The sequence below is a fragment of the Rhamphochromis sp. 'chilingali' genome (assembly GCF_963969265.1).
Source record: "Rhamphochromis sp. 'chilingali' genome assembly, chromosome: 10".
NCBI lineage: Eukaryota > Metazoa > Chordata > Actinopteri > Cichliformes > Cichlidae > Rhamphochromis > Rhamphochromis sp. 'chilingali'.
In genome coordinates this window covers 17,263,110-17,278,534 of record NC_137937.1, presented here as the reverse complement: position 1 = coordinate 17,278,534, position 15,425 = coordinate 17,263,110, and the positions used below count along the sequence as shown (strand labels likewise).

General features: G+C 40.5%; 1 protein-coding gene across 1 annotated transcript in view; it reads right to left on the bottom strand.

Annotated features, from left to right (window-relative positions):
- Window positions 1-729: 729 nt before the first annotated feature.
- The window catches only part of arb2a (ARB2 cotranscriptional regulator A), a 161,989-nt gene continuing 147,293 nt past the window's right edge, over window positions 730-15,425 (bottom strand). Inside the window, exon 11 of the mRNA XM_080892947.1 lies at window positions 730-3,609. Coding sequence (XP_080749073.1) covers window positions 3,452-3,609 — 158 coding nt within the window. The 3' untranslated portion in view covers window positions 730-3,451. The remainder of the gene's footprint in view (window positions 3,610-15,425) is intronic.

Here is a 15,425-nt window from a genome sequence, read left to right as displayed (position 1 = left end):
TCTGCTTTCTCGCAACTTTCGATATTTCAGCATTATCTATAAAATAGCCAAACACTTAACAGTCTATGAACAATTAAGTCTTAAGGCGCACTAATTCTTGGTCGAAAATATAATACAACCCCCCTCCTCCAAACGTGTATTAATCGGGTGCCTTTGATGACAACTGACTGGAGGTCCTAATTTATGATACCACTACATCACTGCTGTGGACAGAAGGCGGGTTATTTAATTAAACTCAGAAAATTCTCGCTAACACGAGAGTGGGGTTTTGCCTTTTCAATATCGCAGAGCTGTGAAGTTACATACATATCCCGAGGAAGTTCTAAACACATTTAAGACGGAAAGTCGAGCCTAATTCATTTGTGTGTGTGTGAGAGAGCGCGAGTGAGAGAGAGCGAGTGTGTGTGTGATTGAATGCCTCTCTTTAATCTGCGCTCTGACACTGTGTGAGGGGGACTCGCCTGGTTCCACTTGTTGTTTCGGGGGTTAATGGAAAAGATTTCTAAAGATTTATTGAGGGGGCGTTTAATGACCTGATCGGTTTCACCGTGTGAAAACAAATGATGCCGTAAAACCTCGCTGAGTTAGAGGGGGCTCAGTTTGCCTAAATTAACGACCAAAAAAAAAAAAAAAAAAGGCATTACAGTTTGTAGTTTGTTTTCCCTCTGACACACGTATCGCTCAGTTTAACGCTCTGTCTCCAATATCATTACCTTTAAGGATTTTTAAAAAAAAAATATGCACAATTAAAGTTATGACCCGTTTCACTACAGAAACAAAGCAGCACAGCTATAGTAAAATATACATTTTTGAAAGTTTAGAAAACTGACAAAACACGTGGTCGACTGTTTGGTAGCAGAGGCATGTTTGGTGGTTAGTATTGATTTCACGTTTGGAAAGTTGTAGATACAACGGATGTGACTTCACTTGACTTTTTCCTCGATCACTTGACGCGTCCACAGCTGTCGTGGCCTGTCTGCGTTGTGGAGTTTTCCTTATGGTTTTCTAAATAAGTAACGTGCGCAATACCAGCCGTGAAAAAGTCAGGACGATTAGCGCGTCCATTCCAAGAAAACAAAGAAGAAGAAAAATGAGAAAAGGAAAAAAGGAGAAGCACACGGTTTAAAAATCAAGATTTAAAGTTTATTTGCTTTGTTTTAATTGGTTATTACAACAATGAAATCATGTAAAAGTACAGTAATTGCTGTGCTGCAGAAGCGTCGAAAATAATTAAGACCTTCAAAACTGAAACGGATCAAAAGCGAATGAAACTATTTCAGAATACAAGAAAAAAAAAAGAAACCTGGCAGGAAACTTTCAGTTTCATAAAACCAAAAAGCTTGTGCTGTGATTAAACAAAATAGGCGTGTTTCTCAATCCAATGCAACAAATAATAAACCATCTGCAAAAAATAATGACTTCAAGAACAATTGGCGAAAATATTCCCCTTTTATTTCCAAACTGTGCTTTGGATTTAGGCTGCTCTTACATCTTTAGTTCCCTTCACATATGGCTTGCTGGATATTATTAAAAAAAAAAAAAACAGTGAGCAGAATCTTGTTTATTCCTAAGGCAACAATATACAAATTGTAGAGTGAAAAATGAACTGATCATAGTTGAAAAGGAGAAAGATGAGCAAAGATATCTTGAAATGAAACTCATCAAATCAAATAATAAGCCAACTTCTTTTGCTGAAACCTGGAGAGATCTAAATCAAATTAAAAGGAAATTAGGCCTGCAACCATCAGCCGCACTTGTCTCATTACAGCAGAAAGATAATCCACAAAAGCCTTCAACCATACACACAGTGGGCAGAAAAGGCAGGATTTCAGTGTTCAGTGCGGAAGTTTAACAATGGAAACTGTTTTAAAAAAGGATAGAAAAGGGTAGGAATGTTTGAGAATGTGTGTCTAAGGTATCATATGATTTAGTATGCAATTTGGGGGTTTACTAATGCCATGACACATTAGAAATGCACTCCATTAAGCCTTGAGTGCTTTATAAAACATACCAGCTTTATGGAAAAAAAGATCATGTTTAAGACACGCAGTCAGATTATGTGCAGCTGAGCAGGGAGCTGACTTTGTCACTTCTAAGTACACAAGAAGAGTACTTTGGTGCGAGGAAAAAAACTGATATGTTACATTTCTCCAACATCTAAGGAAATATCATTCCGGCTTAGAATAATATTGAAATCTTGGATTTCATGACATGTGTAAGGCAATATATTGAGGCTTTATGAGTGTTGTGAGCTGACTTCTGGCTCCCGTTAAAATGAGATATCTCACGAACCCATTTTGATGCCTGACTTTAAATGATTTTAAATATGCTCAGTGTCCTGAATTTTCCATATTCAGAACAGGTTGTGTTTGTTTTATTTGTTTCATCACATCCAATCAGCCACAGACATCAATTTCAAGGATATCAAACTGGAGAAAAAGGAAAAAGTATATATATTTATAATAACCAGAGAAATAAGCTCTCCACACTTTTGCAAATCAAACTCATAGATACACTAAAGTAAACACTTACTCACTTACATGCGCTGAGAAAATATTGGCTTAATATTAAAAAATAAAATCATAGTCATAGTGTCTGTATGAGACACTGCCTTCAAATTTCAGAAATTACGAAAAGTCTTTCTTATTATAATAACTGCAATTCCAAAAAAAAAAAGAAAAGAAAAAACAAACAGCTTAGAATCACACTCACAAATCTGAATGAGAAAAATGAGGTTTAAAAGTTTTTTTTGATTATGTGTGTGTGAATGAGTCAAACAATAATCATGAAGCAATCAAAACAACTGCTGTTAAACAAAAGAGTTAAGAGTATTCACTCTTATTAAAAAAAATACTTGCGGTCGGTACAGGATTTAAAAAACTGAAATGATACCAAACTTACCACAATGTACCACACAGCATGAGCTAATTTCAGGGTGAGTGGTCCAGGCTTTAGGACCGGGGGGGATGATGGAGAGGAGACTGAGCGGTGCAGACTGGAGGGCAGGCGGGGCATTAGCTCAGTTCAGGCTGATGTCAGGACAATTAGAGGTGCACCACAGCGCATTGTGCACAGCGCCTGTCAACCTTAATCTCTGCTGCTGTGGCCCGTACCCGCAGCCAGGCCACAGCCCACGGGAAGCGCTAACACTCAGGCCCATATTGCTTTGACAGTTGCACTCAACCAGAAGTAATGCAAAACGTTATTGTGATGTATACACAGTGACCCTGTACTCTTGTCTCTTACAACAAGAAGGCTATGCGTGTGCAGAGTCAGGAAGGGCTGGGAGGAAGAAATGACACTCGGGGAAAACAGTGGGGAAGGAAATCTGGTAGGAGGTTACAGAGGAAGAGAGAGAAAATAAAAAAAAATATCAGAGGACCTTTTCTGCACTTTAACCTCTGCGCCCTCCCCAAATCTCCTCTTGTTTCGAGTCACTGTTGATGGTTCTCTACAAATCTTGGTGCTTGTTTTTGTGGGAGCCACTGCGTGTGGTAACAGAGTTGGAGGTCTCCTCTGCCTCCTCGCCTTCTTTTGCATGGAACTCACTGAAGAACCTGAAGATAGAGTCGAAGCTCATCCAGGAAGTCAGCTCATGCCTCTCTGTGCCTGCGTGGAAAAGATAAGCACAAGTGCATACCAAGATATTTACTGACTGTAATGTTATATGAAAGGAAACACATGATCAGTGCTAATATAATTTAAATTAAAGCTCTGCATTCTATATACTCACCATGGCAACGTAATAAGTGAAAAGAAACGGACACTATTACATAAGATTTTTAGTCTCGTAAGATTCGCAAACTCCCACAATGCTCCGTGAAGACCTAAACCCTTATGTGTGAGAACGATGGCAGCCTATGACCTGTTAGCCCAATGGGATAGCCTTAATATGTTATTCAAGCGGATACCTGATAATCAACAGCGCTGCACAACCAAGGAGATGGAAAGAGGTCCTTCCAACAAAACTAGATATATACACAATGGGTGCACTAAGTGAAACCAGTGGAGCGGTAGTCATTCGTTCCAAAGGACTAATTGAGAAAAGGCCAGACAGAAGTTGGAGAGCGATAACTAGTGAACATATCAGGTGGTCTGGCAGTGACGGGGGGAGGCAGAAGTGCAGGGTTTCCCTCTGACCTTCTCCAGGTTAGCAAGTTCCCAAGTTGGGGTCACGCTGGAGCTTGAAATCTGGTACATGCGCGTCAGGTTCCTTAGGGTTTGGGTGTCACAGCCCAGCCTTTTAGTTTGATAGCTCAACTGGATGGCAGAACACCTTGGCTGTGCCATCCAGTTGAGCTAGAACTAACAAGTTAGTTGTAACACGGAATGGTTTGTTTGTGCCACCTCTCGTTAGCGTCTGACTGCAACTGAACCTGAAAAATGGTGTCCTGCAGTTCACCCGATGCCTGTTATTAGATAAAACTAAGGGTTTCATACTTTGATAGATGGATCTCAGACATGTTTGCACACAGAGGAATGGAGGAAATCAAGAGTGGCTGTAATGAGCTTTCTTTTGTGAATCTTTATTTTCACCTCTGCATCTGCAGCCTTTTCTTCTTAGGGACTTGCATTTGTTCGAAACAATATTACAATGACTTCCTGTAATTTTCCTGGGAGCATTTAAAAAACAAAAAGCAGTTAATGATTTAGAGCTGCTTGAAAAAAAAAAAAGACGGTCCCAGGAGAGAAAAGTCGATAACCACAGCCCTTCTCAATGAATCGAATCTCTACAATATACAGACATACCTTTTTACCTCGGTTCCTTTTCTCAGTGCCTTTCACTTTCCATCCTGGCTTCCTCCTCTCCCCACAGTGCACATCGTATCAGCTATAAAAAGCTAGACTAGAAGGCCGCCGGGATACAATTAGGAAGCAACTTAAAGGCTCTCACACCATAGACAGCCCTCTGATGACCACTGCACTGACCCCATGTTTATTAGATTGACCCTTGCCTGGAAGCATTAATGGAGATGGTGTGTGTGCATGTGTGTGTGTTTATGTGTATGATTGTAAGCAGGTATAGGGTTTTGGGCTGAGAGGGAATTTGGGTTCCAGGTACCAGTGGTATGTTTGTGTGTGTGTAATTTGCGCGTACGAGTATATAAGGGGGTTCTCGATCATTCTGAGACAGGGGTTTGCACTGCACGCTATATAGCAAGCAGATGGCAGTCAGTGCCTTGGGTCAAATTTACTGGCCTGGCAATCATGGTAGTCAATAACCCAGCACTCCCGGTGACTCCACTACCTGTGTAGGGCTCATCATAACACCTATCCCTGGAAACAAAGACACAGCCCTCTCACACCTCTAATCTATCATTTATATCCAATTTGAGGCACTGTGATCTTTTTATTCCACCTCTTCTATTCTCCCTGTCTCATTGTTCTCTCTCTCACTTGTATTTTTACTTCTGTTTTGTCTCTTTTCTTTTTTCTGCAGAAGCGATCAATGCCGCAGCACTTTCCAGTTCATCTTGAACTAGCGGTGAACTCCAGAATTCCGCCAGCGTCTCCACCCTATCCCATCGCAGTTCAGGGTCACCAGGGGGGTGTCTCTGTGCCGATATGCAAATAAGCCCGTGGCCCTTCAGTGACTCTGGCGTTAAGCTCCACCCCTTCTATATGGTAGAAGCTTTGAAATAAAATCCTCTCCCCCAGACAACCTTCGCACACACACACAGATATAAACCCACTCTCATGTAGACTTAAACAGGCCTTTAAAACTTCCATCCATTCCTCCTTTAATAGCCAAAGCGTGTTGAACCTAATGGATGTTGTCATAGCTGAGATGTGACCACTGATTTAGAGGAGGAACCCCAGTGACCAGGCGAAGAGAGGCAGAGACAGAGGGAGAAGAAGAAGACAAGCGAGAGTTATGTCAGCTACACCACAAATCAAAGTAATATCTTTTAAAAACTGTGGAAATCGATGGTGTCATCTGGCTGTATCTTGTGGGTAAAGGAAACCCATAAACAGCCAATTAGCTGATAAGCAGACTGTTTTTTTTCCTTTATGAAGAAGTGATTTTATGTATTGGCAAAACAGCGTACAATGGACAAAGAGCTCACCCTTTTTAACTGTAACTTGTATCCTGTATTTAAACTAAAGTACACTGTGTAGCTGTTTCGTACTTGTGAAACAATTAAGTTGCATGTACAGATTTTAACAAGTTTACAGTAATGACATTAGCCTAATAAAGTTTGTTTTAAATGCAATAACGGTTTCATTCATTGCCGTTTCAATAATGATGCTGTCGAGCTCCACGACACTGGGTATCGTCACGGGGAATACAGAAAATTGTCTTTAGTTTTAACAGTGTTTATAATTACACTGGAGGAAAAAACAAACAAACTTAGATTAATATTGCACGTAATGATGACCTACAGGTAAGGCAACGCATACACACGACAATGTTTCACTGTTTCCCTGTTTCACTCTAAGGCAGCAAAGAGCCGGTACAGAAACATGTCCTGTGCTGAGAGCTCCCTTATGTGCTCCGTGCTCCAGTCATGGAGCAGTTTCAATGTAGCGCCTGACCAGTGCCCTGTGTTTGACCATTTTGTGTGTGTTGTTTGAGCCTGGTGAAGCTGCCTCATTATGTGACAGACAGAGAAGAGTATTTGATCCTGGATATTTGGCCTCCTCTTCTCTGTCACAGCCACTGGAGCCCTCTCAAGGTAATTGACTGACTGTTTGATCTCCCTCTGACTCTGCGCTGCTACAAGATGCTGCCACACACACATAAACACATTCATCAATTGTAAGTGTCTACTCATGGATGGAACACACACATACACACATGCGGGCACAAACACACACGTATACTCACGCACACAGTTGTTATCATTTGTGTGCAGTGAGGTAAGGGAACAGAGGAGGAGATTTTTGAGCTGAAAACAAGGAAATTCCTCCATAGCTATGGGCCATGCTTTCTTCCCTGCGTACCAAACGCTGCATGCTGTTACAAATGGTAATCGGCTCTGATTGTCACAAATTTCAAAACAAACGCTAGGTGACTGAAAAGCCAAAGTGACGCCCCGAGTGATACTCCAACAGGAAGTGCAAATCAAAGCATGCCGACTATAATTAGGTTCCATCTGGGCTACATTATTTAAAGCCGCAGCAGTTAATTGCTTGTGTACAAATGGCCTATTTTATTTGAATCAAACTCTTTTTTTTTGTGATTCGTAATTACACTGATGTGAAGGGGGCATATCTCTTTGCCTCACTTATAATATAAATCCATATTCAAATTATTAAGAGTACTTTGAGGCAGGGGGAATGTAAAGTGATGATACTTTTCTTTGTGAGAATTGAATTTCTTTAAACAATTATGACTGCTTAATCAAATATGCTGACATTTGGGTTAAACATTTAATGAGCTTCAATTAAAAAAAGGAGATGAACAACGATATAATCACGGAAGAAAATATTTAAAAAAAACAGAAAACCTAACAAGACTAATATACATGATATTATTTCACGCTGAAGCAAACATTTTCTCATTTCCTCTTGTCAACGTTTTCATCAAAAAAAACAAAAAAAAACCCCACAAACAGTGTATTATCTTATCAATTTCCTATTGACGGTAACCTAAGCTTTTGTTTTATCTCGATGTGAGGTAGAGCAGTGCACTGTGGTGCGGGCCTGGGTTGGTTGTAACCTTAGTCAGGCAGCTGTTTGTGGAAACTATCTGTTGCATGGATCAGCGGAGGAGAATCGCTATCTGTATCCTGGTTGTCAGACGATCGGATTTCTGTCCCTGACGCTCTCTGATATTAGATGATCTTCCGAGACTACGTGCGCAGTGTGCGCTGGCACTGTGTGTTTGCGTGTGTCTGGTTGTCCACATGCAGTGCACATAACTGACATACAGTCAGCTATGCTTGTTGTCACTTTGCTTGCCAACATGCCTAAAGGTCAAGAATGTCATTTCGTCCCACATGGCTGTCTGTAAAGGGGGTGTGACATGTTGCCACAGGAGACGAGGTCAAAGAGAGCCCGGGCAGGTGACAGGTGGTCTGCAACACCACCAGAGCAGCTCCGTCCTCTAACAAAACATGAAGACTATGTTTTCAGTCAAAAAATGTATTAAATTAAATTTTACTCTCCCACCCATTCCCTGCCACTATTCCCTGATCTCCATTTAGGATGAAGACAACAAACCCAGGAATAATCAGACTTTTTCTACACTGTGTGTCTTCAAATAAAAATCAGCTTGATCGGAGCAGAAACAGCCATAAATACATCAAGACAAAAATACTAAAAAACAGAACTCATTTCATCAAATCAGTAATACCACTGTTGCTTCTTGACTTAAATTCATTTTTAATGCTTGTTGGTAAGTGGGGTCTGCCCAGCCCCCGTCTCTCTCATACTGCTTTTAATTACTTTGCTTATTATTGTGTGTTGTTGTTAGACAAAAACAAGGCAGAACTCATTACACATCCAGAGATGAGAAACCTGAATCAGTACCTACAGGGGCCGCTGAGGGGGCTCTGTATTTACTTAGAATAAAATGCAAACAGAAGAGAGACATAGAGAAACAAAACCGAGTGAAAACACAGTGAGCGGAGGATATCACATTAACTGGTTGAAATCATGACCACACATAAGCTACTTTGAATTCAAGTAGTTCATATGGAGAGTGGAACTTGTGACAACAAAGACTGCACAAAAGACGGTGAAATTCTGTATTTTTTTATTACTTACTTCTCATTTTGTTAATCCCTCCAGCCTGTTATGTTTCCTCCCTACAGAGACACTGAGATTGCACTGAGTGCTTTTTTTATTTTAATGTGAATGAGTGGCCTTGGCCGTCATAAAGGACCCTTGCTTTTATGGACTTGGAGCAGAGTATTTACAAGATAACCCTGGTCCAAGGACTGTGCAGGCTATTTGATACCAGTGTCAGACTCTCCTGACTCTTCTTCAGTAAAAATCGAAGCCTGAATAATCCTTTGCCTCTACAGCACCTCTCAATGTCAGTTGTTTTACTCATCTCTGCTTAAAAGGGTTGAGATATTTTGGAATATGTGCTTAGCCATCTGCGTGTCGCTTTAATCAATATTTTGTATGCACCTTTTCTATCTATCTATCTAAATACTACACTCAAGTTTACAAGTTTAATGTGGAAAAAAGCTAGCTCAACAGTTAGCTCTTACAGAAACAATTGGTAAGATGTAGAATAAAATCATTCAATTAAATTCACAAATGAAATTAATGAACCACAAAATTATCATAAAACATTTAAAACTTTAAACATATGTGAATTGGGGGCATCATTTGCATGCCATTTGGAAGAGTTGGCTTGCTAATTTATTTATGGTGACAAAGCAAGAAGAAAATTAGTATAGAGTCAGTGACAAAGCTATTTAAAATATATGAACTAGTTTTGACAGTATAGTCTGAACCTTCTGTTCTCTAATTATTAAAACACTAAGAATTGTATAAATTTGTAAATGCCTAGTTGGGTAATAAAAAAAATGTCAAAATTATCAGTTGGATACACAAATTTTCTTATGCCCGTATGACATGTCCAAGTTTAATTCCATTTTTGTGTGTGAATTTTACAACATAGTATAAGGTCTGCATATGTACCTGTTGATTCAGTGTGAATATGTGACATAAACACACACACACACACACATAAAAAAAGAGAAAAAGACCGAGTGTACATGCACATGTATGTTTATGGAAGGGCCTTGTTGGGAGTGCCACCCAGACATTAACACTGTAAACAGTGCAGGCCTCCGTCCCTGTCCGGCCCCTTTGTTCCATCTCCGCCACCATTGGTTGGGACTTAAATGGCAAACACTCGGGGGCTGCTAGCTCGCCTGACACGGTTTTGTTTTTGGCCTATTGAGGGGCAATGGAGAGCTTTTGTTTCTATGCCCAGGCACAACGTGTCTCAAAAGCAGCATGGCTGAAAAGAGAGGCCCCCACAAAGACTGTGCATTAGTGGAGGCACTACACGCATGCATATATGTGCAACTCAAATGGGACTAAGCACGGACACACACACACACACACACACACACACACACACACACACACACACACACACACACACACACACACACTGACACACACAATGCCTTGCGAAGGGTAGGTTAGGCCAGGCAACTTTGGCCAGACAGGATGGAAAAGATGGAGTGGGGTTAGAGCATGCGCACAAGAGAATATGCTAAATGCCAGACTGCAAACTTACTACTTCGCTACATTTCATTCACTCCTCATTCACATAAATACACAAACAGCTATAGTCCACTTTATTGCAGTAAAATCTGCTGCACAAACCTCTCTTGCACTTCCAAGACAACACCAGGCATAGAGAAACACACACTCACACCAACACATCTACGATATTAGAAATACACACATCACTCAGTCACAAAAGAGTTGAAGGAGGACAGGGCTAAGAGAGGCCCCCTTTGCACCTGTAAGAAAGACAGGGCGCATTCAGAATCTGTGGTCTCAGAATAGACAGCCTTGAGTGTGAGAACCCCCATTCATACAAGGCTATGGTGATCGCACACACCTTCATACAATTCTCATTCACAACACATGTTGCCTAAGGTCTATAGAAGAATCTAGCAAGGGGACTAACAGTACTAGTGTAAGATTGATGCAATGCATGGTATAATCTTTATCCAGCTAAAAAGCAGTATACACTGGCAGCAGAGAATTTGCAGTATATATATCAATATGCTTTGTAAAGCAGTCTCCCACTTGTTTTCTTTATATCAACCACATAATCATATAAATATTTCTATCACACTACACCTGATGCTTACATTGGATACACCGACAAAAAAATCCCTTGTTTCTTCACAACATCGCCGGTAATATTGGCAATAAAAAAGTATTAAGTGCCTTGTAGATACAATTGCCATGACTAGCAGTTTGCTTAAATGGAAATAATCTTTGTGTTGTGGATGCAAATCATTTGTGGGATATACAATGACACATATACATATATAAACATATATGACAAAACCTTTGTGCACTATTACTTTCAAGCCAAACAATTTAAAATTCAAGCATTTTTAAATGACTGTGCTATTAAGTTAACAATAGTATTCTCCCTTATGAATAAGAAACAAATCCTTTAGGGACACTGTATTAAGTAAAAACAACAAAATTGGATACAGCTGTGATCACTGACACACAAGTTGAACACATATTTGATTTCTTATTGGACAAATTCCATGAAGATATGAATTCAACAATTTTCAACCTGTGAGCTCAGTTTAAGTACTTGTTTGCATCAGGCCCCCACATGGAAAAGAACTGCTCGAGTAATTTTAAAATTTCATTGTGAGACTTGTACCAGATGGAAAAAGGATATAGGAAGATCTGTGGTCATAAAAGAAAAAGAAAAACAAGCCATTAAAAAGTCAAAACACGGTAGCAACATTAATCAAGAGGTACATAACTACTTAACTATCGCTAATCAGAGCTGCTATGGATATCCTCTTCAAGGGATGCCAACCATAGCACACCAACACTATTTAGCCATGAAAAATGGACCATCAGACTTGCCCCTGGGGTCATATGACAGCTTACAATGTGCAAAGCATTGCACTACATAAAACTATATGGATTATGTTTTTAAAAAAAAAGGTTGTTATTATCAGCTAGAAACTGTCAGTACAAACTTTGCTAAAGAAGATGAAAATAAGCCTAATGAAAATGTGTACATTCTTTGTCCAGCTCAAGATCAATTTAAGTGGCCAAACATGTTGGGTTCCAACAATATTATAAATCTACACTTTTAAGCTTACATTAGAGTAAAGTAAAGTTATATAATACAATGTTGGGGTCCAACATGTTTGGCGTGAATGCATAGCCCTGACAGTGAAAGCATGGAGGTGTAAGTGTGATGATATCAGGATGCATGAGTGCAAAAGGCGTTGGGATAGATTACGTTTTTAGATGCCATGCCACTATAAATACCTGCTGATACACAAAAATACTGGCTAACATGATGACTCAGTCCCCACAGGCTTGACAGGAGAAGAAAATTCCAGTATATGATGATGGTCCAAACCATACCGCCAAAATCACAGCAGACTTTATAATGAAAAAAGAAGTTAAAAAAAAGCATGACCTGTCCAAATGTATCACCAGACTTGAATCAAACAAAAGAGCTTTGTGTTGTTTTAAAGTGACAGTAAGTTCCTGCTGTGGGGAAAATATAATTAATACTATAAATCTACACTTTTAAGCTTACATTAGAGTAAAGTAAAGTTATATAATACAATTATTCAGAGAAGATACACTTTTAAACTGTGACATTTAAATTATGTTGCACAGGATTATACTTGATAGGACACTGTATATTACCAGTATCATTCTATGTAATGCTCAGTAGTGCAAATGATCCAACTAGTGTAGCTGCTCCAAATTTACATTTCCACTTAACCATACTGAACTGAAGGCACATTTTGTGGCCAGATTTTCATTGTGGCCTTCTACCAACACTTGACTGAACACTTCTATTTAGCATCTCCCAGGTGCAGTGGGAATATACATATAAAAATAGATATCAGAACTACACAACTCAAAATACAAACCTACTGGCATGTACAAAGACAAAAATTCACATTCATGTGACATATGGCATATATATCATATTTATGTATGCTCAAGAGTTAGTTATACTGGTAACTTTCACACATACAAAACAGAGCTGGGTTAGAGAAGGCGATCAATAAAGTGAGTAGAGGGCAAAAAAGTGAGAAAACTGCTGTGGAACATATGAACACTAGACTGATTTCTAATTTGGTCTAAGAGTCTAGTGTGAGAGAAATGCAACGTTGAAATCCTGCAACCAAGAGTTGTCTACGAACCTCTTTTTTCATGTTTTTGCCTCAAACACATGCGACACAAGCATAGAAGTACTTGTCACTTGACTTTGTGATTCCATGCTTGCCGACACTTAGAGAAAAGTGTGTGCGTGTGTATGTATGCGTGCGTGTATTCTGCGAAGGGTTAGACAAAAAGAGAGCAGAGAGTTCAGGTGGGGGAGGAGCAGGCCAGAGGTGGAGATAGCAGAGAGTGGGTGTTGAGGGTGGGGCAGGTCTGAAATAGATCACTTAATGGAACAAAGTGTAATTAATGGGTCACCACAGATAAGAAGACGCTGGCTCTATCTGGGAATGTGCTAATAGAGCTGACACACACTCAGCAAGATCAGTGCAAACGTGTGTGCGTGCTTTGTTAGTGCATGTGTGTGTGCACGTTTTAAAGACACACAGTGGCTAAATAGTGGGTGGAGAAGACTGGCAAAGGTGACAGGTTAACTTGCTTTTCTTCATGACAAAGATCTGTCATCTCTGCAATCAGAGAAAACCCAGAAAAGGAAAGGCACACACATTTTCGCTCGCCACATGGCCTCCCTTGCTCACTAAAACGTTCCGCCCCACATCAAAACATGAATGATGTTATTACACTTGGTGAGCCAGCACGCTTTTAGTTGCAGGGATGTGGTTGTTTACGGAGAGATGGAGGAGAAGGAAGCCGCCTGGTCAAGAGAGGGTCAAACCTGAAGTGTTCTAAGAGAACTAAACTGTCACAAACCTCTCCTCAAACTTCCTGTCTGTGTGTCCCTGCGTCAGGGGAACATGCCTGGAGCCAAGGGGGCCTGTGCATGTGTTTGTGGAAGCGTGTTGGATAAATCTATTGGTCTTGGAGCCTGGCTGGGGAGGCTGGGGGGAGGGTTTTCAGACATCCACATACATCGGGATAGTGAGATGGCCAGTGATGGACATGGCAAGACAAAGAGGATTTCCCCTGTTTGTCTGAGAGCGTCGAGTTACCGCGTCACACACACGTAGAGAGAGAAGTCTGTCTCCGGGAGAGATTTTTTGAGAGTATGTGTGTGGCATGAGGCAATAGGTCATGCAACTGGTTGGCTTTGTGTGAAGGCGTGGGTGTTTATTTGTATGCATTTTTCAGGGTCGCAGACTGGGTTGGCCTGTTTGACAGTGCTTTAGTATACGTCCACACTAATGCGTTTTCTTTTGAAAATGCATTGTTTTCTCTCCGTTTTGACCTCTCGTCCACACTGAGACGGCGCTTTCCTCAAGGAAAAACCTAGCGTTTTAAAAACTCTCGAAAACGCATACATTTCAAAATGCAGCTGTCCCGTCGCAGTTTGGACACACGAAAACGCAGACTTTCTAAAACGATGACGTATTTTAGTCATGTGATGCAGTCATGTGACCAAATAAACAAAGATAGCGGAGTGCATTATACAGCGGTTGTTTTGATTGCTCTCAATTTTGACTGCCCTAAAAAAGATGAAAATCAGTTTGTACATGCTCCAGATAGCTTTTCTTCAAATTCTTTAATTCTCACTCGCTTTTGCGCATGCGCAGGACTGGAACGTAAGCGTTTTCATCCGTTTCAGTGTGGACGCACGACTCTGTGAAAACGACTGAAAACGCTAGTGTGGACGCGGAGCGTTTTCAGACGAAAACGCCGTTTTCAAATCTATCCGGACTAGTGTGGACGTAACCTTAGTCAGACAAGCCAACTACCACATTACATTGGAGTTCAGCTTTGATATGGAATAATTAAAAAATATACATAATAAAACAAAAACAGAATTGTTGCAGTTTTTATGTAAATGGTCTTTTTATTCCATGACAGTCACCTTGACAAGTCAATAAATATAAAATGAAATAAATATAACAGTTCTGAAATGTAAGGGCATGACCTCGACAATAGCAAGCTGTGCAGCTCTTGGCACTCTAGGTGAATTTTAAATATTGAAATGTCTTGTTATGTGTGTCCACAACCCAGGGAGTGTTTTATGCCTGCCTGTGAGGATTTAACCCCTGAATGTAGCATCGTGAGGTTAAATGCAAAGGGACGAAACTCTAGCCTGTTAGGACAGGGGAAGAACAGCTTCAAAGACTCAACATCAACTACTCTCTTTCTCGCATACACACACACACACACAAACATGTATAAACACAAACTGACGGACAGTCCATTGCTCCCAGCATATCTCGAGTTTGTCCTTGGACTGTCTGAATACCACTGGAGGCATGATTTGAGAGAGCAAGTGGGAACAAGAGAGTGAGGGAGACAAGCAGAAAGGAAGAAAAAGGAAAATGATAGAGGGAAGGAGAGGGAGAGAAAAGAGGCACCCCTCAATGACATCTAAAGAGATAACTCACTCTCTAGAGCTTCTTCTCTCTTGCTATCACTTTCCCAGGCAGCGCTCCTTCCCCATAAGGCCTGAAGTGTCTATGTGTATGTGTGTGTGAATGAATGAGTGACAGAAGTGTATGTGGGAATACAGTGTATGTGGAGGTGAAAAGGCAAGAGATTTCTGAATCTCAATGAGATGATCTAAAGAGCTATCAAGCACAATGATATGCATACTACACACAGTGCATTGCACGTACTAT